Source organism: Camellia sinensis, chromosome 10 (assembly GCF_055761805.1).
Source record: "Camellia sinensis isolate YWXY chromosome 10, ASM5576180v1, whole genome shotgun sequence".
NCBI lineage: Eukaryota > Viridiplantae > Streptophyta > Magnoliopsida > Ericales > Theaceae > Camellia > Camellia sinensis.
In genome coordinates, this window is record NC_138970.1 from 119,779,900 (window position 1) to 119,805,840 (window position 25,941).

Below are 25,941 nucleotides of genomic sequence, written 5' to 3' on the forward strand. Positions count from 1 at the left end.
CTACTAGCTAGGGTTGTATGTCTCCATGAATTGATATTGCCCATTTATTATAGAAACTTCTGGTGCTTCTTCAATTGGTTCTATTTTTTCAGGCAAGAGTTTCATCCATTTTTCCTTTCTAAGCCCGCCTTCTCCTTCTAGTAGCACCATTCCCTTCAATTCTTTTAGCTCCTCAATCAACCCTACTATTCGAGCTACGAAGACCGCTATGAAATTAGGGTTATTTTCTTGGGATCCCTCTTGGAGGACATTGATTTCCATTTCCTTAGGTACATGCACTAGTGGTTTGGGTAGGCTAGCGAGTATGATGCATTGGCCAGCGTCAAAGATGGGGGTGGTCTGCATGAAATTGATGCTTGACGAGGGTATGGTTTTATCATGACTGGTGGATACATTTGGCTTTGGAGTTGCTACAATTTGGCTGTTAATGAAATCTTGAACTTTATGGTGAATGTGGGAGCATTGGTCAGTTTTGTGGCCAGCTTGTTAGTGGAAGGTGCAGTATTTGGTGGGGTCATGATAGGCTAGTGAAAGGTCTGACAAGGGTTTTGGATTAAGAGGTTTCAGATATCCATTGTCCTTGAGAATTTGCAGGGCTCCGAATAAGAGCATGCGGAGTAAATGGAAAATCCTTTGGGTGCGGTCTTGATAGGGCCCTTGGTAAATTGCACAATCAAAGCTTGCATGGTTTTGGCTTTCCAACTTGCAACATCGTCACTAAAGTCCTCTCAATTCAAGTGGTGGCGATGCAGTCATGTGGGCTTACAATTCATTCTGGATTTGGATCAAAACATCTATAGTTATAGTTAATGCATTCATAGATTTCTGAGCTGAGTGGACTGAGTCAGTAACCTTCTAAGCTTCGATTATTGGAGCTTTAGGCTAGGAATTGCTGGGCTCAGGTGTGCAGACCCTCTTCTCCAATGATTCAAGCGAGAGTAAAACCGATTTTCCATAGAGCATGTCATGAGTACAAGACAAATGGTGAAGCCTGGACCACTTAGCTTGTGAAACATTCATTCTAAGAGCGATGTTTGCAATAAGCCTACGAATAGGTGAATAGACCCATTCAATTTTGCTTAACACATACCATTGGATCCCTATCATCATCATCACCATCATCATCACCGCCCATTAGGTGATAGTTGCCCAATCAATGAAATTTTGAGAAATTTTGAGAATTTCTACCGAAATGATCAATCAAAACAACCGCCTTTCCATTATTTGTCTTTTCTTTACGCTAGGGAATGGAAGATTGCCCCAGTTTGATTATCGATTGACATTCTGGCTATAGATTTTGTTTCAGGGTCTAATGGAGCCTTTGAGTTGCTAGGTCTTTAGATCGACTCCAAGCAAGCCTTCATAGGATCATGGAAAGGTGTTTCTTCGAATTCTTTTTTTAAAAGAGCGACTAAGTGCTCGTGTCCCAAAATGATAACATGAACCCGATCTAGACCTAAGGAGAATTTTCCTTCATTACTTATGTTTATTAATGTTATTCCATTCATTTCAAGTTTGGCTTATCTTTCGTTTTCTAATTCAATTAAATCCTTTTGAAGCTTTGAGAAATCATCATTTTTTTTTCCTTTTTCTTTTTCTTTTTTTGAAATCTTGGGAATTTAACACAATTAGCTTTTGGCACTATAAAGTATCTAAAATCACTGGCTTTATTACTAATAGAAAAGTGGAGGGAAATTCTAACATCCGACTCTGACTCAAAAGGAATCGAATAAATCAAAAACAAAATGAGAAAAGATGCAACTGGACTACTTTGAAAAGACCTACGTGTCAAAATCTGACATGCCATATTTCTGACTCACTTGACTCTTTTGGCTCATTTTGTTACTACCAGGTCCATGAGCAAAACAAATTTTCAACAAGCAAGTTCATTAGTTGGCATCTCATTGTGTCCACTATGCATTTTGGTGGCATCCTCTTCCACTGCTCCCTTCCATCATTCTTCCAGATCGCAAGTTTCCCCAAACTATATAGTAGTTAATCTCAATTCTCAAGCCGTCTTGAAATCAGCACATGTCAATTTGTCTTGCCCCTTCTTTTCTTCCTTACTCTTCTTCCTCGAACAAGGCCCCCCCAAAACCAGTCATCATCTATCCTAGCTTGGTTCCGGTAGCACCTCATAGTGGTTAATTTCAAGGTATAATGGACTTCAGTCAGCTCAACGTCCCTCTATTTCAGTAACTCCCTTTCATTATAATAGTCAATGGTTGACAACTTTCGTTTCCTAGTGCCCCAAATGGATTCACGGTAGGGGTGGGCAACGGTTTATCCGAACCGCTCAAACCGCCCAATCCGCCCAACCCGCATATAAGTGGGCGGTTTCGCAAACATAATGCGGGTGGATGCGGTTTGAAATATGACAAATTTGCGGGTTGCGGGCGGGTCGCGGTTTAAACCCGCAAACCGCAAAAACCGCCCGCACTTTAATTATTATTATTATTATTTTTTTATATACCAACTTTGTAACTTTTACAGGAGCACCATTATATTCTCTATGACACTAAGATCCTTATTTTTAAGTATTTCTCAACTTTCTTAATGCCGTAGAATTATCAAGTCCTAAACTTGGTTTCTTATATAATTTTCATTGGTGATTCATCTACTTTTTCCTAATAAAATTTTTCTTCTAATGGTTGATAGAACTTATAGTTTGATTATTGATTACTGAACTGACAATTCTAATTGAGTACAACCTTTAATGCATTGATATACATTTTTTTCATAGCAAAAATGCTAGTATAGGGTCTCTTTGTTTTGGGTACTTTAATTTAATGCATTGATATTCAATTTTTATTTGTAAACTCATCAAAAAATTGTTATCACAAATATATAAAAAGAATCTGATGCCTAAATTCGCTGGAAAAAAAAAAACTCGAAAATTAATTTTTAAAGAAAAAAGTGTAAACCGCAAACCGCCAGCAACCGCCCGCACATTTGCAAACCCTATCCGCACAAACTGTAAACCGCACTGCGGGCGGTTGCGGGTTGACTTTTTCCCAAACCGCATAGATGCGGGCGGGTCAAAACCGAACCGCAAACCGCACAAAACCGATCTGCGAACACCCCTAATTCACGGATGTCAGCTATCTCCCAATCCTCTATTTTTGAGTAACCTACTGGGTATGCCTTCATCTCTTCTTCCTGTTGTTCATTTCTTTCTTTTCTCTCGGTGTCCCGTTCTTCTTCAAACTCGCTTCCCCAACCTTGGTTTTCCATGCATTGGGACCTATCAAAATTAGTAGGGTGGTTCAGAAGGTTTTCCTTGGTAGCCTTCACTCCTAAGAAGTTAATGGATTCGGGCAACACTACCTCCATCTTTGGTTCACTAGCTGGTGTAATAAACCTACTAGCTAGGGTCGTATGTCTCCATGAATTGATATTGCCCTTCTATTACAGAAACTTCTGGTGCTTCTTCAGCCGGTTCTATTCTTTCAAGCAAGAGTGTCATCCATTCTTCCGTTGTAAGCCCGCTTTCTCCTTTTGGTAGCACCATTCCTTTCAATTCTTTTAGCTCCTCAATCAACCCTACTATTCGAGCTGCGAAGACCGCTATGAAATTAGGGTTATTTTCTTGGGATCACTCTTGAAGGACATTGATTTCCATTTCCTCAGGTACAGGCACTAGTGGTTTGGGTAGGCTAGAGGGTATGATGTATTGGCTAGGGTCAAAGATGTGGGTGGTCTGCATGAAATTGATGCTTGATGAAGGTATGGTTTTATCATGACTGGTGGATACATTTGGCTTTGAAGTTGCTACGATTTGGCTGTCAATGAAATATTGAACTTTATGGCAAAGGTGGAAACATTAGTCAGTTTCGTGGCCAGCTTGTTAGTGGAAGGTGCAATATTTGGTGGGGTCATGATCGGCTAGCGGAAGGTCTGGCAAGGGTTTTGGATTAAGAAGTTTCAGATATCCATTGTCCTTGAGAATTTGCAGGGCTCCGAATAAGAGCACACAAAGTATATGGAAAATCCTTTGGGTGGGGTCTTAACAAGGCCCTTGGCAAAATTGCACAATCAATGCTTGCATGATTTTGGTTTTCCAACTTACAACATCATCACTAAAGTCCTCTCAGTTCACGTGGTGGCGACACAGTCATATGGGCTTGCAGCTCATTCTGGATTTGGATCAAAACATCTATAGTTACAGTTAATGCATTCATAGATTTCTGAGCTGAGTGGACTGAATCAATAACCTTTTGAGCTTCAGTTATTTGAGCTTTAGGCTAGGAATTGTTGGGCTTAGGTGTGCAAACCCTCTTCTCTGATGATTCAAGTGAGAGTAAAACTGGTTTTCCACATGTCATGAGTACAAGACAAATGGCAAAGCCTGGACCACTTAGCTTGTGAAACTTTCATTCTAGGAGCGATGTTTGCAATAAACCTGCGAATAGGTGAACAGACCCAGTCAATTTTGCTTTAATACATACCATTGGATCCCCATCATCATCACCGCCCAGTAGATGATAGTTGCCCAAGCAATGAAATTTTGAGGAATTTTGAAAATTTCTATTAGAATGATCATTCAAAACAACCATCTTTCCATAATTTGTCGTTTTACCAAAAAGTGCCTATCGGCGCCATGTCCTTTTCGACTCTAAGGCATTGCTTTCCACACCGAATTGCTTTATTGATATAGAGTCACCACTTAATTTTGATAAGGCAATTAAGAAACCTTAACAATGAAAACTAAGTTAAGATCTAGTCCGTCAAAACCAATAATACTTCGGGGTCGGGACCTTAGGTACAAAAGGGGAAGGCAATTTTCATAGAAGCATCCCATTTTACCCAACCCAAAGAATAGCCTCTACTCACTCTTTATTTAATGATTTTAATGATTAATTGTTCACAAAAATTCATTTTAAATCTAAAATCCTTTACTAACCTAAACTATATGACTTGGAGAAAAATAAATATCGTATACTTTAGATTAAATGAATAAAGCCATATTTATAAATAACAAAAAAAATTTAAAGAAAAGTGGGTTTTGATAACCCATGGCTTTAAACATAAACTAAAATATACAATATTCAAGAAAACATCCAAAACATACAATTTTGCATAAAAATAGCATAGAAACTTGCATTATTTAAGGGATAATGCCAATAACACACATGCCAAGAAAGGTTAGAAAACTTACCCGGATGACCACTTTCAGCGTCTTACATGCATACATAAAATAAATATAACCTAAATGCATCTAATACATACAAAAGCATGAACCTAGGCCCAGTTTCAGACTACTAACATGATTATGCAAGAAAAGCAAATAACACATATAAGGGAAGAACAATGATGTCAACTATCTACTTGATGATTCAAACCGGGCCTAACACATGATTTCTACATGATTAAATGAACTTAAACATGTTGTTCTAATGAGAATAAAGTGCACATGCCAAAAAAAAAAAAGAAAAAAAGTAAGAAATCAAAGAAGTGCATGATGAAAGGATGAAGCTAACAACCTAGCATGCTTAGATATCAAAATAAAAGCAAAAAAGAAGACTGAAATATGCAGAGAATAGACAATTACCTTCTAGTTTTGAGAAACCAAAGAGCAAACTCAGAGGAGGAAGAGAAGCCAAGTTCTTTGCTTACAAGCCTCTCTCAAGCTTTGGTTCCAAGTTAGGGTTCAAGGGTTTCAGTCCTTAAGTATTTTCAGAGGCTTAGAGCTACTGTGAAGGTTTATTTTTCGGAGCTAACACTTTTAGCGACCAAATTTTTTATCGCAGAAAGAGCTTATCTAGTTGCAAATAGTATTTAGCGACCACAAAAACTCTGGTTGCCATTTAGTCGCCAAAAGCCCATCTTTTTGGCGACCACGAGTACAGTTGGTCACAGAAAGTTATCATTTATGACTACATATTTTAGTTGCGGAAGGAATTTATATTTGTTGAAAGTTGAACATTTGTGACAAACAAATCTAGTCGCAGAAAGACATCATTGGCGACCAACCTGAACTTGGACATTGAAAATTTTACAACCACATCCATGGTCACCAATGGTTATTCTTAGAAGCTTCTCAAAGATCTACTGCGACTTGTCGCAAAAAACCTTTCAATTTACAAAATTATGTTTTCAAATGTAATGAATTTTTTTTAATGCATGCAATATATTTGCAATTAATGCATAATTCAAGTCAATCCAATCAATTTCAACATATATAGCAATCCATCAATTGTCCAATCTCTAACCCAAAAAAAAAAAAAGCAATAATTAATCTATTTAATTACTAGGGAAAATTACAGCGGTAGTCCCCGTAGTTTACCCGTTTTATCATTTTGGTCCCTTTTGTTTCAATTTGATCAATTTTACCCCTGAATTTTACAGATTGTGTCATATTAGTCCAATAAATAACGGTGGTTAAGTTTGATAGACGAAAAATCAAATGATGTGTGAATTTGGTCCCTGTAGTTTTGACTTTGCTATAAGCTATAGAGACTAAATTGATGCATTACATAATCTACAGGGACCAAATTGACGTATCCTTTGATTTTTCATCCATCAAACTTTACCGCAGTTATTTATTGGACTAATATAACACAATCCGTAAAATTCAAGGGCAAAATTAATCAAATTGAAACAACAGGGACCAAAATGATAAAACAAGTAAATTACAGAGACCATTTGCATAATTTTCCCTAATTACTACCACCTGTCAATATCAACACATTATAAGTCCAAAATAACTATCCATCCATTTTGTTTACTATGAATTCACCACATCAAAAACATATTTAACAAAACCATTAATATCCAAAAACATGTCATATTTGTCTGATGCGAAATATATCAAAAACTCAACGTATAAGCACAACTTAGAATTAATGCACCGGCAAACTCATATCTATAAACACGCATGACTGCACCTCTACTTGCAATAAAAAAAAAAAAAAAAAAAAAAAATGAACGCATTGTTACTAATAATAATATTTTTGCTTACATTTCTATTTTATTTTGTAAATATCTGTGTAATGAAATTTACTGTGGATCCAATCCCACTCCCAAAACCAGCAATCACACACAGCCTTACAGACCCAGTTTTTTTTTTTTTTTTTTTTTTTTTTTTTTTTTTTAAAAAAAAAAAACCTTACTGTCAGCAAAGCAAGGCTCTTGCTTTGTTGAACTGAACAATCACAGCCAACAACTTTCTACATCAAGCACAACCTAAAACCTAAGTCATCAACCACCACATCACTAATTTTTTTTCAAGACTCTGTTAACAGTCAAATTTACAGAGTCAGGCTTTATTTTCATTTCTAATCTCTCCATAAAAAGAAAACAAATTGGAAATTTTGAAGGATTAAAGAAGATGGGTTGGCCTTTTGGTGAAGAAAAGAGTTGTTTGTGTTGTGTCCACATTGGTTTCTCCGTATTTCTTGGAGAAAAACAAGTGTTCTTTGATCCGACCACCAACTATACACCCCACCCCTTATATTATTATTATTATAATATACATATATACACATGATGATGGGTTTTAATGATAATGAACAAGTGTTTTCTTTGCTCATCTTGAAACAAATCCTCCATCAATCTGGATTTAGATCTCTCTAATGGAACAAATCAATGGACAAATACAGTCCAGACTTCAATGAACAACCAAAAAAAAAACTTTATTGATGAAGAATATACTACAAGACAACAAACAAACATCAATAGAGTGAAGTGCAAAGAGCACCAAAGCACAACTAAACGATCCCAACTAAGTTGGTACCGAAAAGAAAGTCTAATCATTTGCTAGCATATCACTAATTTGATGAGAAACCAACAACCAAACCAAAAAAAAAAAAAGAGAGGCAAACAACTAGAAGGACCAAAGAGCAGCACTTCTAGACTCATTACATACTGACAGCTAACAAACTGATATTGCAGACCATCTGCTGGTGAATCACGCTACTGCCAAAGCATCTAGCAAAATGAATTAAAAATATGGCAAGATAGCAGCAACAATTTGTTAATCCAATCATAGCATTAACACACAAAACAGCCAGCTTATTCTCACCAAAATCAATTTCAATCATTCCTCCAAAATTAAACAAAAGCAGTAGGGCAAGCAAAGCAAGAAAACCATATGGCACCAAGATAAATATCAATGAGCATACCACTATCTACAGTTTAAGTTAACATCACAAGCAACTTTTTGAAATAGCAACTCCCATAAATATCAAATCACCAAAGGGAAAAAAAACAGTCAAACAAGACAAAAAGAAAAACTACAGAGTTCCAAGACAAGATCAGCCAGAGTAAAGTAGCCATTTCATTGTTCATCGGGTATCTATTTCATGAATTTAGCACCAAACAGCATATTTTCAGCCATCAACTCATATAAGTTTCATGAACAAAAATTTATAACTTTTATTGTTAGAATTATGTACTAAAATTTAAAGTACTTACTCATCAGAAGAGTTGTATCCACTATGATTGCCCAGCATTTCTTTCATGAAGTGTTCGAACTCCACAAAACGTCCTTGATATGCTTGAACTTGTCCTTTCAATGATGCTACCTCTTCTTTAAGGACAAACCAACTTTGATTATTTCGAATGTTTCAAAGCTAACATTGATATAAGGACAAACCAAGCCAAGCCAAAGGTAAACTAAAAATTTGATGAACAAACCAAGCCAAGCCTAATTAAAATGAGCTTACACCTAATATTGATGACGAATATATATTTCTATAAATATAACTACAAGCCGTGGCACAAGCAATGCGATAGACATATTTCTTCTCTAATTAGGTGTTACCGAAGAGTTAAAGAGAAGATAGAAAAAGTAGAGATGAGGGGGAAAAAAATTGGTCTAAAAAAATCACATAAAGGCCTTGTTTGGCAAGTTGGATTTTAGTCTTTTTTTGGTTAAAATCCACAAAAAGACAAAATAGGCTAAAATAACTAGTAAGACAAACTGTCATATCAAACCCATAATTATTTCACTTTTTCTCTCACAAACATCACGTTCAATTACAAAAAAATCCAACTATCTTCTCAAATACAAAAATTTTAGCCTACTAAAATAGCAACTTCCCAAACACCCACAAAAACAGTTTCAATTAAAAGCTAACATTGTTGTTTTTCTTTTTAAATTCTTATTTGACAAATTGAAAAAGGAATTGAGTTAGACACCTTTCTTTTTTAATTAGGTGTTACCAGAGAGTTAAGAGAAGATTGAAAAAGTCGAGAGGAAAACAAAGGTCATTTCAATTCCATGCTAGATTGAAGTTGTGTTTATATAAAACAATCATAAAATACAATGGGTATGGGCTCATAAAATACTAACCTAATTCCTCTTCAAGATACCAGCAATCTAATCCATCACTTGTCATTAGAGACCTAAGAGCTACAATGGAAGCACTTGAGGAACCTGCTGATACATATGATTTCCCAAATAGATGACTGTTCTAGTAAACGTTGTGTGAGTGTGTGCAACCACAGCATGCATCTCTTTTCTTCTACAAATTTTTGTAATGGTTATGGCCGCTTCTATGGTCTCTAGTATGAAATGAGTTCTTGAGTATTTCTTTCTAAGAGCATTTTCTCAGTAAACAACCATAATTGTATCACATACTTTGCTTTTCCTTTGTGTAATCCATGTGAAAGGATTCAAATTTAAAAGTAACCCAAACAAGATTTTAAAGTTAACCCGCCATTGACTAAAAGTCATCATTCTACTACTCAGTATCAGAAACAAACTAACATTAAAGATATTTTTAATCTACTTATACAAGGATAAACAAATCACATACCAGAGCCGTAATGGCGTGAAAGCATTCAAGTACATATCACATTTCCCCTCTATAACCTCCTGATCCAAAATAATCCCTCCTAGAGCTAGCAATTGCCTGGCTTTTCTGATACTCTAACTTGGGGCAATCACGGATTCTGTGCCCAAGTCCACCACTGTAGGCACAGCCTTTAACTCCACTAGCGTTGGTGATTGCATCAGCATCTTCCATGGGATCATTAAGCTCAGCCAAAACTGGTGGTATTCTCTGCTTTGCTTCTTGCAACAAGTGCTTCAAGTCAAAAAGAGTCATCTCACTTTGATTCTTGTTAATGAATGTTGTAGCTATTCCTGTCTTGCCACATCTTCCTGTTCGTCCAATCCTATGGACATTTTTTTTTTTTGATCAGCAAAAGAGAACCTTTATTGATGCAAAAACCAAACAAAACCAGAAATTACATCAAAAAAGGAGGGGAAAAGCAGCAAGCTAGCTCATAATTCTCAATTTCAGCAGGCATATCGAATTTGATAACATGCTGAATGTCTGGAAAATCCAAACCCTTTGAGGCGACATCTGTTGCAACCAAGACATCTTTCTTGCCTGCTTTGAAAGACGAAATGGCATATTCTCTCTCCTCTTGATCCTTGCCTCCATGAATTGCAACTGCTTCAACTCCTTTCAAAAGATGATATTCATGAATATCATCCACATCAGCTTTGTTCTCACAGAATATCAAAACTGGAGGAGGGGTCTTTTACAAGCATTCAAGAAGGTAAACAATCTTTGCTTCTTGCTTCACATATTCCACCTCTTGAATCACATCGAGATTTGCTGCTCCAGCTCTTCCCACGTTAACTGTAACAGGTTTAACTAGAGCACTTCTAGCAAAATTTTGAATCTTTGTGGGCATGGTGGCAGAAAATAAAAGGTCATTATTGTCTTAGCAATGAGATTATGAAATTATGAACAAAATGATTGGGGACATTAGCTTATTTATAGTGAGAGCAATGCAAAATTTTTGCTGCTTCAATTCCCATGAAATCCTCCATCTTTTGATATAGGTATGAAATTATGAAAATTCAAAATTTAATATAATGGATTTGCATTTCTTTTTTATTGCCTTTCGTTGCTATCATAATTTTGAGATGGCAAATCAAAATTCTAGTTGATTTGCAGTTTTTGCTTCTTTAAATGTTCCCATAGGTAGATGGTGGATGTGAAATAGATTCTCTTTCAAAAGTAATTTTTATTTATTAATACCAGTAGGGCACGTGTGCTAAACAAGAGTCGGAAAAAAAATATATTATTAAATCAATGTAAGTGTAAATAAAATGTATAAAATACTTTTTTTTATTAAGTTTAATAACTAAAATATTACTTTTTCGTCAGTTTTACTTAACAAGAATAAGCAACCAATTTAGACTGAAAATAAACTACTCCCTCCGTCCCAAAATAATAGTCCCTTTTGCGGAATCTAACTTTTTTTAGTAGTACAATTATTGCACTTTAAAAATATTGATTTTCCAAAATTACCCTTTGATAGTACATTTTTTGGGGAATATCAATTGTCATAATTGTATTTTTTTGTGTTATTAATGAATTTAAAAGAAGGGGAAAATAGGAAATTCATATTATTTTAGTCCTTGAGTTTCGAAAATGGACTAATATTTTGGGACAATGAAAAATGGAATAAAAGACTAATAATTTGGGACAGAGGGAGTAAAAGATTAAGATTTAAATTAATAAAATTAAAATTTTAGTATTTATTTTTTTACAAGAGTCAAACCTTGAAATTTTTCTTTTATGATTTTTCCAAAATGTTTTGTAGGACATTATATTTTCCAAAATGCATTGATTGTAATCTTTTTGCATTAGATTTTCATATTAAATCACTTTGTTCTATTTTCATATTAAATTTTCCAAAATGTTCTATTTCATCAGATTTTCATATTAAATCACTTTGTTCTATTTATAGCATTATATTTATGTGATTTGTTATAATCGTTGATCTAAAATTGAAATAGTTAATTGACAAGTAATTTTTAAAAGTGAAATTATTTTTAGTGTTTGGCCTATTCACATCTCTCTAGTTTCCAAATTTTATTGATTCTAATATTTCAATTGGTCTCATATCTAGATTGTCATTGGTTCAAGTTATGTGAGTGCGAATTTTTGGAGGTTGCTGAACTATGTCTATGGCTATGGCACAAAGGCTTGCTCAACTTGGAGAAGAAATCGAACGCGTTGAGAACCAGCTCCGCGAATGCCAGAGGCTCCTCTTCGCCTTTTGGCAATACCTACCAAAAGACCAAATAATAAGGGAAGCCGAGCTCAGGCTCCAAATGCTGCGAGCTGCACTGCACTCACTCATTCTCTCATTGGCATTGTGGTTCCGCAGTAGCCCAAGAAATTAGAAGAAATTAACACGTGCTTATCTTTTCATGTTTTGTGATCGAGCAAGACACTTGCTTAAGAATTAAAATAATTGCGCTTGTTTTTGGGTGGAAGTAGTTTGTTTGTTGTCCTTTCTAGTCTAGTGCAATCAATAACCATAAAAGCCTTTAGATCAACAAATAAGGAAACAATTTACCCTCTCTCTAGCAACTTACGTCAACAAACTCATGCAAAAAAAATGAAGAATAACATCTCAAATAAAAGGAGATGCCGTTTATTTATTATTTTAGAATTTTTTGTTTTTTCTATTTCTAATAATTAATGATTTGTTGACGGTCAGAAAATAGTCTCTCAAATATCATGTCCAGACATCGCTACAACTGCGCTGGCTCCACTCCCACTTACCAGGACCTCTGAGGGAAAAACCCCTATTCCAAGAGTATTTCAATTCACTTTCAGATGAATGAAAGATGGTCATTGAATTCACCAGCTCCGGCTGAATGAAGGGGCTGGATATATGCATTTTTACCCTCACATCATCATAGGAATTCAGATTGGAAAGTGCTTGGATTGTAAGCGATAACACATTAATTAACATATGTGCAATGAATACAGCAGCTTTTCACATAATGAAACAAAACACATGTGAGATAAAAGGTAGGTCCACCATATATGGGAACCACTCTTTGTGTCATATATCTATAGTCACCTTGATTTACTCGTGCATTAATAAGTTGGCTGTGGATCCTCGTGTCTGGTCCCGTATTGTTAGGCCATCTAGACTCTTATTCAAATTTTTAATAGGTAGGAGCTCATGTGATCACGACTGAGAGGGTAATTTGTGTAGTCAAATTGGGCTGAGCTAGGTAAAATCCTCTTTGGAAGTTGGGCCGCGCACTGGGCTGAAATAAGAGCTAGTGTAGCTCGGTCTTGGGCTAAGCAGACACTAGGCCAGTCAAATATATGTTGTTGGGACTTGGACCTAGCTATCTGAAGGTAGTCCTTTAGCGCACCGAGATGTTGTCAATAAAAAGGGTCGAGCTATGTGTAGCTCGGCAGGGTGCTATCCTATAGCTAGGGTTATCACGGCTTTGCCAAGGGGAGCACAGAGCCGAGATAGCTCGGTTGATCGCAGCGACTGCAGAGCTAAAGAGTTTGAACCATCTCACCTGTTTGGTAGTGAGAAGGATTCTGCTAAGGAAAGATAGAGTTCTACTAGGATTGTACCACACGGAATCTATAAGAGCTCATGAAAGAACCTATGCACAGGTATTGCAATTCATACTCCCGAATACACAGAGCTTTTGTGTCTATTGTCCACTTGCTGACTTAGGCATCGGAGGGGTTTCCGGCACACACTCATCGACTAGCTTACGCTTGTGTTTATAATTTGAGCAAGTTTATAATATTACCCTTGAAATTACGACACTTGTAATTTATCTGCGTATTTTTCATTAAAAATGTTAATAATTGTAATCAATTGGACTACATTAAAATAAAATTATAAATTCATGATCAAAATTGCGCAAATTAAAATTGCAGGAACTAAAATGATAGAAGGACCAAAATACAGGGACTATCAACATAATTTGCTCTTAATCGTAAAAGATATAGTATTTGATAACATTGATGTTTTTTTTATTTTTTATTGGTATATGACATTAATTGTAAAGAAATTGATGTTAGGATTCGGATCAAATGGGCAAAATATATTAAAATCTTAAAAGGTATCTCTGACAATACCTAAATGATATTATCTCTATTTTCATCTTCCTAATTCATTTCATCTGCCTAATCTTAGTAAAAGCAAAAGAAAAAATTAGGTTGATTGATTCTGTAGATATATATATATATATATATCCTTACAAAATTGCTATACATAAATTGGTTTTTAAACTTCATTTTCTTATCATTGGATAAGAAGACATATATCGCATATTTATTTATTAATATAGACTCTTATAATAATAAAAAATTAGTGAAAAATTAGTTTATGAATAACATTATTCGTATCTCTACTATTTATTGACTGTGTTTTATTATTGAGTTTTGTAATTCCATAATATACCTCAAAATAATTTTTCAGACACAAAAGCGACCACAATAAATAATGATGGCCATGAGATCCGTTGCTGAAGAGACCAAATCACTCATATTGCTCATAAATTATTCAAAAGAGAACCAAAATGTAGTACACTCTCATTTCATATGGGTTTTTCGGTTACATATAGTGTACACTTGAATGAGCACCAATACAGCAACAATGAGTCCCACCAACTATATTAGAGACACAGAGATTCAACTGGAGACACGAGATTTGATTACAGCATGGTTTGACACTGTCCACATTTGTCTTGCAACTGCTTTCAGCAAAACCACAACCACTGCTCTGTCCATCTATAGTTTCTAACACCTAAAAATGAAAAAAATTGTAACAACTCATTAGAAACCTAAAATACTAGTAACTAAAAATTACAAAATAAACCCAGAATCACATAAGCTCGCACAATCGTATTGTGTGATCTTTAAACTTGTGAGAACTTTACTTTTTTAATAGAAATACTATTAAGTATCATGAAAAATATATGATGAAATATTTCTTGAAAATTTTCAATCATTTGATTAGTGTATGGTATCTAAAAGGTGGGGAGAATTTTCATTATCAAATGATCGAAAATTTTCAAGAAATATTTCATCATATATTTTTCATGATACTTAATAGTATTTCTATTAAAAAAGTAAAGTTCTCACAAGTTTAAAAATCACACAATACGATTGTGAGAGCTTATGTGATTTTGGACTTATTTTGTAATTTTTAGTTACTAGTATTTTAGGTTTCTAGTTGTTACAATTTTTTTCATTTTTAGGTGTTAGAAACTATAGATGGACAAAGCAGTGATTGTGGTTTTGCTGAAAGCAGTTGCAAGACAAATGTGGACTGTGTCAAACTATGCCATAATCAATTCTCGTGTCTCCAGTTGAATCTCTATGTCTCTAATACACTTGGTGGGACTCTTTGTTGCCGTATTGGTGCTCATTCAAGTGTACACTAAATGTAACCAAAAAATCCATATGAAATGAGAGTGTATTACATTTTGGTTCTCTTTTGAACAATTTATGAGCAATATGAGTGATTCAGTCTCTTCAGCAACGGATCTCATGGCCATCATTATTTATTGAGTGATGACTCGTATATAGTTTTATATAATCTTTCTCTACTATTTTTTTTTATTGCTCTTTTGCTCTATTCGTACCTATTCATTACTCCCATAGAGTCCCATGTTCTATAACAACAAAATCTTAATTTATGGATCCTAGAAATATAAAATTCTGGCAATCTCTTCAATTAGGTGGTTTTCGTTGGAACTCTATTAACAAATAATAAATAAGAAATCAAGTTTGCTTATATTGATTGAATAAATGATTGAATAAACCCAAGATTTTTTTTCTACTTCTCCCTTATTTATTCCTCAATTTCCATTTTTTGTATCTATATAGATTATAGATGGAGTGCCAATTCAACACAAGTCCTTTTTTTTAATATTATTTCCATTGTATTTTTTTCGAAAATATATATTATATTGACAACAGTGTATCGAACAAATATAATTCATCGTAATTAAGTATATCTATTTATCTCTGTCCATAGGTTTCGTTTTTTACTTTCCTTTAGGTAAATGATGGGTTCATTGGATTCATTCTGATACAAGAATTTTTTTTTTGATGGGGTCTATCAATTTTGATATTTATCTATATATATTTTTTTGATAATTACTTGTATTTTCATTGGATCTATTCATTTTTATGTTTAGAATCAATTCTTATTTTGTTTTAAAATTTATTGTTTTGATTGCCTCGTATAATTTCTTCATTTATTTTGATTCTAATTGTGTCTACACACCCTTTTTATTCTATTCGGGTTGCTAACTCAACGGTAGAGTAATCGGCTTTTAAGTGCGGCTAGGATCTTTTACACATTTGGATGAAGCAAAGGATTCGTCCATACCATCGGTAAAGTTTGGAAGACCACGACTGCTCCTAAAGGGGGAATGAAAGGGAAAAATAGCATGTTGTATCAATAGAGAATTCTGAAAATATTTCATTCTTACCGGATCGGTACAAAACCTTGTTTGAATTTTTGAAACAGAACAAAACGAATTCAATTTAAAGTTAGGTTGAATGCATAAAAGGATAGAGCCTATGGGTTCAATTAATTCGAGGGAAAGAAAAAGCAACGAGCTTCTGTTCTTAATTTGAATGATTACCTGTCACGACCCAAACCCGGCCCTATGGGTTTAGCACCGTAACCGGCCAGTAATCCGAGATTACCGAAGGCCTGCTGAACAGTAATACAGTAAAACAGAGTACAGGGCCTGGCGGAAGCCAATACAGTAAATAAATAGTGTCCATTGAGCTGTGACAGTCTGTATGCGAAAAGGCTTTTCATATATTCACACATAAACAGTACAGAACCGTATGTACAATATTCACATCCATTCAACTAGGGACTCAACCCTACAGAACAGTACAGAAAACATTTCGTCTGTACAAAACAGTACGGTCTATACAAAACAGTAAAACAGTACAGAAGGGGGGAAAAAAAAACAGACAAAACACCCCCAAGCCATAGCATGGCAACTCGGAACCTCGCAGTGAGGCACAAAGGCTGGCTTGACAAAACTGGAGTAACCCTGACGCTCCTAGCTCCGTTCTGGTGCCTGTACACCTACATATATATATATGAGCAGTGAGCTAAAGCCCAGTGAATAACATAAAGCGTAAAGGGGTTTAGAATGAATGTCCTTACAGTAATGAAAACAGTTCATTTCAATCAGTAATTCAGTGGCTCAGTACAGTAAACAGTCATATGTGGTACATCCATTAGCATAACAGTAACAGTAGGTCTTAAAAGACCGAACAGTAATGATGGCCATCAGTCAGTAAACAGTAGTGGCTCCACGAGGGAACCGACAGAGATCTCTGTAACAGTAACAGTAACAGTAAACCGTAGGTACTAAGGATGCCACAGTACAGTTCAGAAATAAAGGACATACATTCATTCAGTAATACCAGTTCAGTAAACAGTTCAGTTCAGTATTCAAAAGATATCAGTTGAACATATCTTTACACAATTGTTACTCACAGAGTTTGGGCTACAGTAAGCTAGAGCGTGTCTCCCCAGTCGCCAACCCTACACAGTGAACAGATTGAACACACACTAAGCTACACAGTTGGGAAATATCATAACTTAATCCCTAAATTGCCTTGGTGTGTTCTACAACGATATCCTCATCTAGATGTCTTAAACTAGGCCTAAGAATGCCTAGAATGGGATGAGGATGCAAAGATGCACATTTAAAAGCATTTTCAGGATTTTCAGAAAAACAGAGTCCCGCTCGAGCGCAGGTTTCCCCGCTCGAGCGTACAGGCAAACAAAGGTACACGCTCGAGCGTAAACTTTCCCGCTCGAGCGTACTGTAAAAGTACTGGATGGGTGAAATCTCCGCTCGACGCCCGCTCGAGCTTGAGACATGACTCCGCTCGAGCGCCCAATACTCCGCTCGAGCGGACTGCAAAACAGTGCAGAGAGATGCTGGTTGCTCGGATTCCACGCTCGAGCGTAAATTTCCCCGCTCGAGCGGAAGTGCGAAATCTGGAAAACCCAGATTGCACCTCCAAGCTCAAACTCAAGTTCAAAAGCATCAAAACTCGACCTCTTGGGCTAAATTTCCAGAAAACATCTATAAGCGTATAGAATAACATGTTTTAAAGCCCAATTTGAGAAATCAAAGCCCAAGGGTGTTTAATTCAAACCCAATTTCAAACCAATTTCAAATCATTTTCCAAGAACAATCTTCAAACATGACATGCAAGATCTTAAATCGTTTTCAAAGCTTCAATGCTGTTTCAAAAGAGCTCAAACCTTCAAAAACAAGATGAACTCATGGAGTATGACCAAAAGATGGACATGCATGTGAGGCATTATGAACTACAACCTCAAAACTTCAATATATGTACATGCATGCAACACTTAAGCTTCAATTCACCATTAATGACCCAAATCATGACTTAGCTCTACAATCTAACATGGACCATGCAACAATCAACTCAAAACATGGACAAGAAGACAATGGAGCTACCTTTAGTCTTGTAGTTCAAGAAGGGAGCTCAAATATGCAAATACACTTCAATTCCAAGCAAGATCAAGCAAATCTCTCAAGAACAACTCAACTCTCTCTCACTCTCTAGCTTGGGTCGGCTGAGGCAAGAAGAGGAGAAGAAATGTTTAGTCTGATCACATACGTGGAGTGAAAAAGGCTCAAGTGTGTGTATATGAGATAGTGGCAAAATGGTAAATATGGCAAACTCTTTAATTGGCTTATTTTAATCTAATTTAATCATACCCCATAAATTTTCAGATAATTATACTATAAAATCACCTTAATTCTAAGGATCATAAAACATCAATCGATTTCTAATTCGGCCGCCAATAAGGCCTTCAATTAGCAGTTTAAACATATAAGCATGAACAGATATTCATACAGTCAAACAGATAGAATGCAATTTAACTAGCATATACTCAATCAATTCGGTTTCCAATTACAGTCAGTCAGTTCAGTACTTTTACCAGTCCAATTATCAGTCATAATCAATTCAATTTAACGGTAATCAATGGTTATCGGTAATCAATCAGTCCTAAATCAGTAAACAGTATGAGGGTTGTTACAGTCTCCCCTCCTTATAAAGAGTTTAGTCCTCTAAACTCAAGTTACCTTCATTCTGGAAGAAAACAGGATTCAGTGGAAACAGTTCAGGATATCGTTTGGCCATGTCATCTTCCCTTTCCCAAGTGGCGTACACGCCACCGTGGTTTTGCCAGTCAACTTTCACTAACGGGATCTCTTTGTTCCTCAGTTTCTTGATTCGCCGGTTTACAATCTGTATAGGCCGTTCCTCGTAAGTGTAGTCATCACTCAGCACTACACGAGTAGGCTCTATTACATGGAAAGGATCCCGAAGGTAGTCTCTCAACATAGAGATGTGGAAGACGTTATGCATATGCTCCATTTCAGGAGGGAGCGCAACTTGATACGCCACCGGATTGATTTTCTCAATGATCTCATATGGTCCGACGTATCTCGGTGCTAACTTGCCTTTGACTCCAAAACGAGTCTGGCCTTTCATTGGTGTCACTTTCACAAAAACGTGATCACCCACTTCATACTCTCTGTCCCGTCTCCTGATATCTGCATAACTTTTCTGTCTACTCTGTGCAGTTTTCAGTCTTTGCTGTATCAGTTTCACTTTCTCAGTTGTTTCATACACAATCTCGGGCCCAAGCAAAGGCCCATCTCCAACTTCTGCCCAGCAGATTGGAGATCTACATTTTCTGCCATACAATGCCTCGAAAGGCGCCATGCCAATACTCGAATGGTAGCTGTTGTTATACGCAAATTCAGCTAAGGGCAAATGGCTTTCCCAGTCTCCCTGAAAATCAAGGACACACATTCTCAGTAAATCCTCCAGAGTTTGGATGGTCCTTTCTGATTGGCCATCTGTCTGAGGATGATAGGCACTACTCAGTCTCAGTTCAGTACCCAGTGCAGTTTGTAGGCTTTGCCAAAACCTCGATGTAAACTTCGAATCCCTGTCAGAAACAATAGACACAGGCACTCCATGCAGTCTTACAATTTCATCAATATAGATAACAGCCAATTTGTCCGCATTATAGATTGTCTTGACAGGTAAGAAGTGAGCAGATTTGGTTAGTCTATCAACAATAACCCAAATTGAATCCATACCTTTTCTGGAGCGAGGTAATCCCACAATGAAATCCATCGTGATATGCTCCCATTTCCACTCTGGTATGGGTAGGGGTTGCAATAGTCCGGCAGGTCGTTGATGTTCAGCTTTGACCTGTTGGCAATGAAGACATTTGGATACAAAATCAGCAATTTCTTTCTTCATTCCCGGCCACCAGAAATTCTGTTTCAGATCTTGGTACATTTTCGTATTTCCCGGGTGAATAGAAAATCTTGAGTTGTGGCCCTCTTGCAGAACTCTTCTTTTCAGTTCAGTATCATTTGGTACACACAGTCTTTCTTGAAATTTCAGTACATTATTCTCAAATTTGAATCCCGGTCTCTGTTTGGATTCTCTTTCCTCGATGATCTTCTTCAAGAAATCATCCAGTTGTTGTTTTTCTTTAACCTCTTCAATCAGTGCCGGTTGAGCAGAAATAGCAGCTAAGGTTCCACCTTGTTCTCTCAAAACAATTTCAATTTCAGATTTTTCAAGGTCACAAAGCAACTCTTTCTGTCCTGTAAGCAAACAGGCTAAGTTTCCAATCGATTTCCGGCTCAATGCATCGGCAACGGTATTGGCTTTTCCCGGATGGTACAATATCTGTAGGTCATAATCCTTAATCAGTTCCAGCCATCTCCGCTGTCTCATGTTCAGTTCTTTCTGTGTGAAGAAATACTTTAAACTCTTGTGGTCGGTGTATACTTCACATGTCACCCCGTACAGATAGTGACGCCAGATTTTCAGTGCGAATACTACTGCAGCAAGTTCCAGATCATGGGTCGGGTAGTTCTTTTCATGTGGTCTCAACTGTCGGGAAGCATAAGCAATAACTCTCCCATTCTGCATTAAAACACACCCCAGACCCTTATGAGAAGCATCACTAAATACAGTATAACCATCCGTACCTGTAGGTAAGGTAAGAACTGGTGCAGTCACTAATCGAGTTTTCAACTCCTGAAAAGCAGATTCTCTTTGGTCAGTCCAGTCAAATGATGTCCCCTTCTGAGTTAACTGAGTCAATGGTAGGGCAATTTTGGAGAAATCTTTGACGAATCTTCTGTAATATCCAGCCAATCCTAAAAAGCTTCGGACTTCAGTCACATTTGTCGGTCTAGGCCAGTTCACTACAGCTTCAATTTTCTGCGGATCAACAGAAATCCCATTTTTGCTAACAACATGCCCCAGAAACATAACATGGTCAAGCCAAAATTCACATTTAGACAGTTTAGCATACAGTTTCTGTTCTCTTAAGGTTTGTAGGGCAAGTCTCAGATGATGTTCATGTTGTTCTATACTTTTGGAGTAAATCAATATGTCATCGATAAATACAACAATAAAGTCATCAAGGTATGGTTTAAAAATTCTGTTCATGAGGTCCATAAAAGCAGCAGGGGCATTCGTGACTCCGAAAGGCATAACCAAAAATTCGTAGTGTCCATACCTCGTTCTAAAAGCAGTTTTATCAATGTCATCTGGTTTAACCTTCAGTTGATGATACCCCGATCTAAGATCAATCTTGGAAAACACTTGTGCCCCCTGTAACTGATCAAATAAATCATCAATACGCGGTAATGGGTATTTGTTCTTTACAGTTACCTTATTCAGTTCACGGTAGTCAATGCACAGTCTCAGTGAGCCATCTTTCTTCTTGACAAACAAAACTGGAGCACCCCATGGCGAAGTGCTAGGTCTGATGAACTTTTTGTCTAACAGTTCTTGCAATTGCACTTTCAGTTCTTTCAGTTCAGTTGGAGCCATTCGGTAAGGAGCTTTAGAAACTGGTTGTGTTCCGGGAATCACATCAACGGTAAATTCAATCTCCCTGTCAATCAAATCTCCTGGAAGATTATCTGGAAATACATCTGGAAATTCTCTGACTATAGGAATACAATTCACATCAGTTTTAACACTATCATCAATAGACACAGTCAGGACAGAACACAGATACCCTTTACACCCCTTCCTAATTAATTTAACAGCTTTTACTGACGAAATCAAATACGGAGGAGGTACTACTCCACTCCCATTAAACACAAATTCAGGCAAACCAGGTGGACGGAAAACAACTTGCTTGGTCACACAGTCAATAGTGGCATGATATTTTTGTAACCAATCCATCCCCAATATTACGTCAAAATGATCAATGTTCAATGGCAGTAAATCAATAAACAGATGCATATCCCCAACAATAATTTCACATGCGGGGTACATATAAGCACATGTCATGGATCCCCCTACGGGTGATGATACGGCTAGCAGATAGTTCATAGGTTCTAAGGGTCTATTCAATTTCCGTGAAAAAGCATGCGATACATAAGAATGCGTAGACCCCGAATCAATCAATACATATGCATTTTGCATACAGATAGAGAGGATACCTGACACAACGGTCTCGGTATTCTGCACATCTCCTGGTACTAGTGCGAACACTCGGCCTTGCCTCATAGGCTCTTTCCCGGTAGCTTTAGGGTTAGGCTTTGGTGGAGCATTTGATGTTGCGCCGCTGGCTGCAGCTTTGCTATTGCCTTGAGGAGCAGAAGGACAATCTTTAACCATGTGGCCCACCTTGCCACACCTGTAACAGGCTCCAGATAATTTGTGACAAACCCCTTTGTGCCTGTTGCCACATACAGAGCAGGGTGGAATGAACCCACTCCCTTGGCTGGGGCTAGTCATTGATCCCGTGTTCTGTTTCTTATTGGCTGGGTTGTGCTTGCTTTTCTTGAATTTGAAACCCTGCCTTTTACCATGCCATTCAGTTATTGGTGTTTCAGATTGCTTCACTGCTGCAATGTTCGACTCGGCCATCAATGCCCGGTCGAGGACACCCACAAAAGTCGGTAGTTTCAAGACATTTATTCGATCAAGGATCGCAACATTAAGGCCACCTTCAAATTTTCTGGCCTTCTTATATTCCGTATCCACCATATGCGGTGCATAACGGGCAAGCTCAGTAAATTTGGTTTCATACTCTGCAACGGACATTGTGCCCTGCTTCAACTGTTCAAATTCAGTCACTTTTCTATCCCTGACACACTGAGGGAAATACTTTTCAAAGAAGGACTCCTTGAACTGAGCCCAAGTCATAACAGTGCTTGCATCGCGGATCAACATCCACCACCTTCTAGCTTCTTCTTGTAAGGTGAAGGTAGCTAACAGTACTTTATTCGCTTCTGAACACGGAAACACTTCAAATAGTTTCTCTGTTTCCAGAACCCAAGCTTCAGCTTTTAGCGGTTCAAGGCCTCCCTGAAAGGATGGCGGTTTCATTTTGCTGAACTTCTGGGTAAGAGCAATAATATCCCCATCATCCGCATTCGCATTAGGTTCCGGCTGTACCGGAGGAGGAGGAGGAGGTGGGGGCTGTTGGTTCTGTTGTTGTTCCAGTCTAGCAGTTATCAGTTCTATCATTCTTTCCATTCTTTCCATTCTTGCCTCAGTAGATGAGGACTCAGGTTCATTTGCATTGTCCATTTCACTATAAGCAGTTATAACAGTTTTAAACATAAGCAGTCACTTGTTTAACAGTTTACCACATTAGCACGTATTCAGTCATAACATAATCACACACTTATCATGCTCATGCGATGCCCTAATCACTTTTCTAGGACACCCTATAGCTCATTTGGACACGTGTGTGCGGTATAACTCGTGGTTAAGTATCGCTCTGATACCACTCTGTCACGACCCAAACCCGGCCCTATGGGTTTAGCACCGTAACCGGCCAGTAATCCGAGATTACCGAAGGCCTGCTGAACAGTAATACAGTAAAACAGAGTACAGGGCCTGGCGGAAGCCAATACAGTAAATAAATAGTGTCCATTGAGCTGTGACAGTCTGTATGCGAAAAGGCTTTTCATATATTCACACATAAACAGTACAGAACCGTATGTACAATATTCACATCCATTCAACTAGGGACTCAACCCTACAGAACAGTACAGAAAACATTTCGTCTGTACAAAACAGTACGGTCTATACAAAACAGTAAAACAGTACAGAAGGGGGGAAAAAAAAACAGACAAAACACCCCCAAGCCATAGCATGGCAACTCGGAACCTCGCAGTGAGGCACAAAGGCTGGCTTGACAAAACTGGAGTAACCCTGACGCTCCTAGCTCCGTTCTGGTGCCTGTACACCTACATATATATATATGAGCAGTGAGCTAAAGCCCAGTGAATAACATAAAGCGTAAAGGGGTTTAGAATGAATGTCCTTACAGTAATGAAAACAGTTCATTTCAATCAGTAATTCAGTGGCTCAGTACAGTAAACAGTCATATGTGGTACATCCATTAGCATAACAGTAACAGTAGGTCTTAAAAGACCGAACAGTAATGATGGCCATCAGTCAGTAAACAGTAGTGGCTCCACGAGGGAACCGACAGAGATCTCTGTAACAGTAACAGTAACAGTAAACCGTAGGTACTAAGGATGCCACAGTACAGTTCAGAAATAAAGGACATACATTCATTCAGTAATACCAGTTCAGTAAACAGTTCAGTTCAGTATTCAAAAGATATCAGTTGAACATATCTTTACACAATTGTTACTCACAGAGTTTGGGCTACAGTAAGCTAGAGCGTGTCTCCCCAGTCGCCAACCCTACACAGTGAACAGATTGAACACACACTAAGCTACACAGTTGGGAAATATCATAACTTAATCCCTAAATTGCCTTGGTGTGTTCTACAACGATATCCTCATCTAGATGTCTTAAACTAGGCCTAAGAATGCCTAGAATGGGATGAGGATGCAAAGATGCACATTTAAAAGCATTTTCAGGATTTTCAGAAAAACAGAGTCCCGCTCGAGCGCAGGTTTCCCCGCTCGAGCGTACAGGCAAACAAAGGTACACGCTCGAGCGTAAACTTTCCCGCTCGAGCGTACTGTAAAAGTACTGGATGGGTGAAATCTCCGCTCGACGCCCGCTCGAGCTTGAGACATGACTCCGCTCGAGCGCCCAATACTCCGCTCGAGCGGACTGCAAAACAGTGCAGAGAGATGCTGGTTGCTCGGATTCCACGCTCGAGCGTAAATTTCCCCGCTCGAGCGGAAGTGCGAAATCTGGAAAACCCAGATTGCACCTCCAAGCTCAAACTCAAGTTCAAAAGCATCAAAACTCGACCTCTTGGGCTAAATTTCCAGAAAACATCTATAAGCGTATAGAATAACATGTTTTAAAGCCCAATTTGAGAAATCAAAGCCCAAGGGTGTTTAATTCAAACCCAATTTCAAACCAATTTCAAATCATTTTCCAAGAACAATCTTCAAACATGACATGCAAGATCTTAAATCGTTTTCAAAGCTTCAATGCTGTTTCAAAAGAGCTCAAACCTTCAAAAACAAGATGAACTCATGGAGTATGACCAAAAGATGGACATGCATGTGAGGCATTATGAACTACAACCTCAAAACTTCAATATATGTACATGCATGCAACACTTAAGCTTCAATTCACCATTAATGACCCAAATCATGACTTAGCTCTACAATCTAACATGGACCATGCAACAATCAACTCAAAACATGGACAAGAAGACAATGGAGCTACCTTTAGTCTTGTAGTTCAAGAAGGGAGCTCAAATATGCAAATACACTTCAATTCCAAGCAAGATCAAGCAAATCTCTCAAGAACAACTCAACTCTCTCTCACTCTCTAGCTTGGGTCGGCTGAGGCAAGAAGAGGAGAAGAAATGTTTAGTCTGATCACATACGTGGAGTGAAAAAGGCTCAAGTGTGTGTATATGAGATAGTGGCAAAATGGTAAATATGGCAAACTCTTTAATTGGCTTATTTTAATCTAATTTAATCATACCCCATAAATTTTCAGATAATTATACTATAAAATCACCTTAATTCTAAGGATCATAAAACATCAATCGATTTCTAATTCGGCCGCCAATAAGGCCTTCAATTAGCAGTTTAAACATATAAGCATGAACAGATATTCATACAGTCAAACAGATAGAATGCAATTTAACTAGCATATACTCAATCAA

General features: G+C 37.4%; 1 protein-coding gene across 4 annotated transcripts in view; it reads right to left on the reverse strand.

Moving 5' to 3' along the window:
* Nucleotides 1-25,941, reverse strand: part of LOC114282186 (DEAD-box ATP-dependent RNA helicase 35A-like) — a 52,994-nt gene that overhangs the window by 20,092 nt on the left and 6,961 nt on the right. Inside the window, exons 3-4 of one of the 4 annotated variants that reach the window (XM_082892161.1) lie at nt 8,416-8,530; nt 3,093-4,402 (exon numbers count right to left, since the gene is read on the reverse strand). In XM_082892161.1, coding sequence (XP_082748287.1) covers nt 8,437-8,530 — 94 coding nt within the window. In that variant the 3' untranslated portion in view covers nt 3,093-4,402; nt 8,416-8,436. Of the gene's footprint in view, nt 1-3,092; nt 4,403-8,415; nt 8,531-10,878; nt 16,400-25,941 lie in introns of those variants that run through there. The other 3 variants (XM_082892162.1, XR_014342523.1, XM_082892163.1) reach the window with 3 other exon arrangements.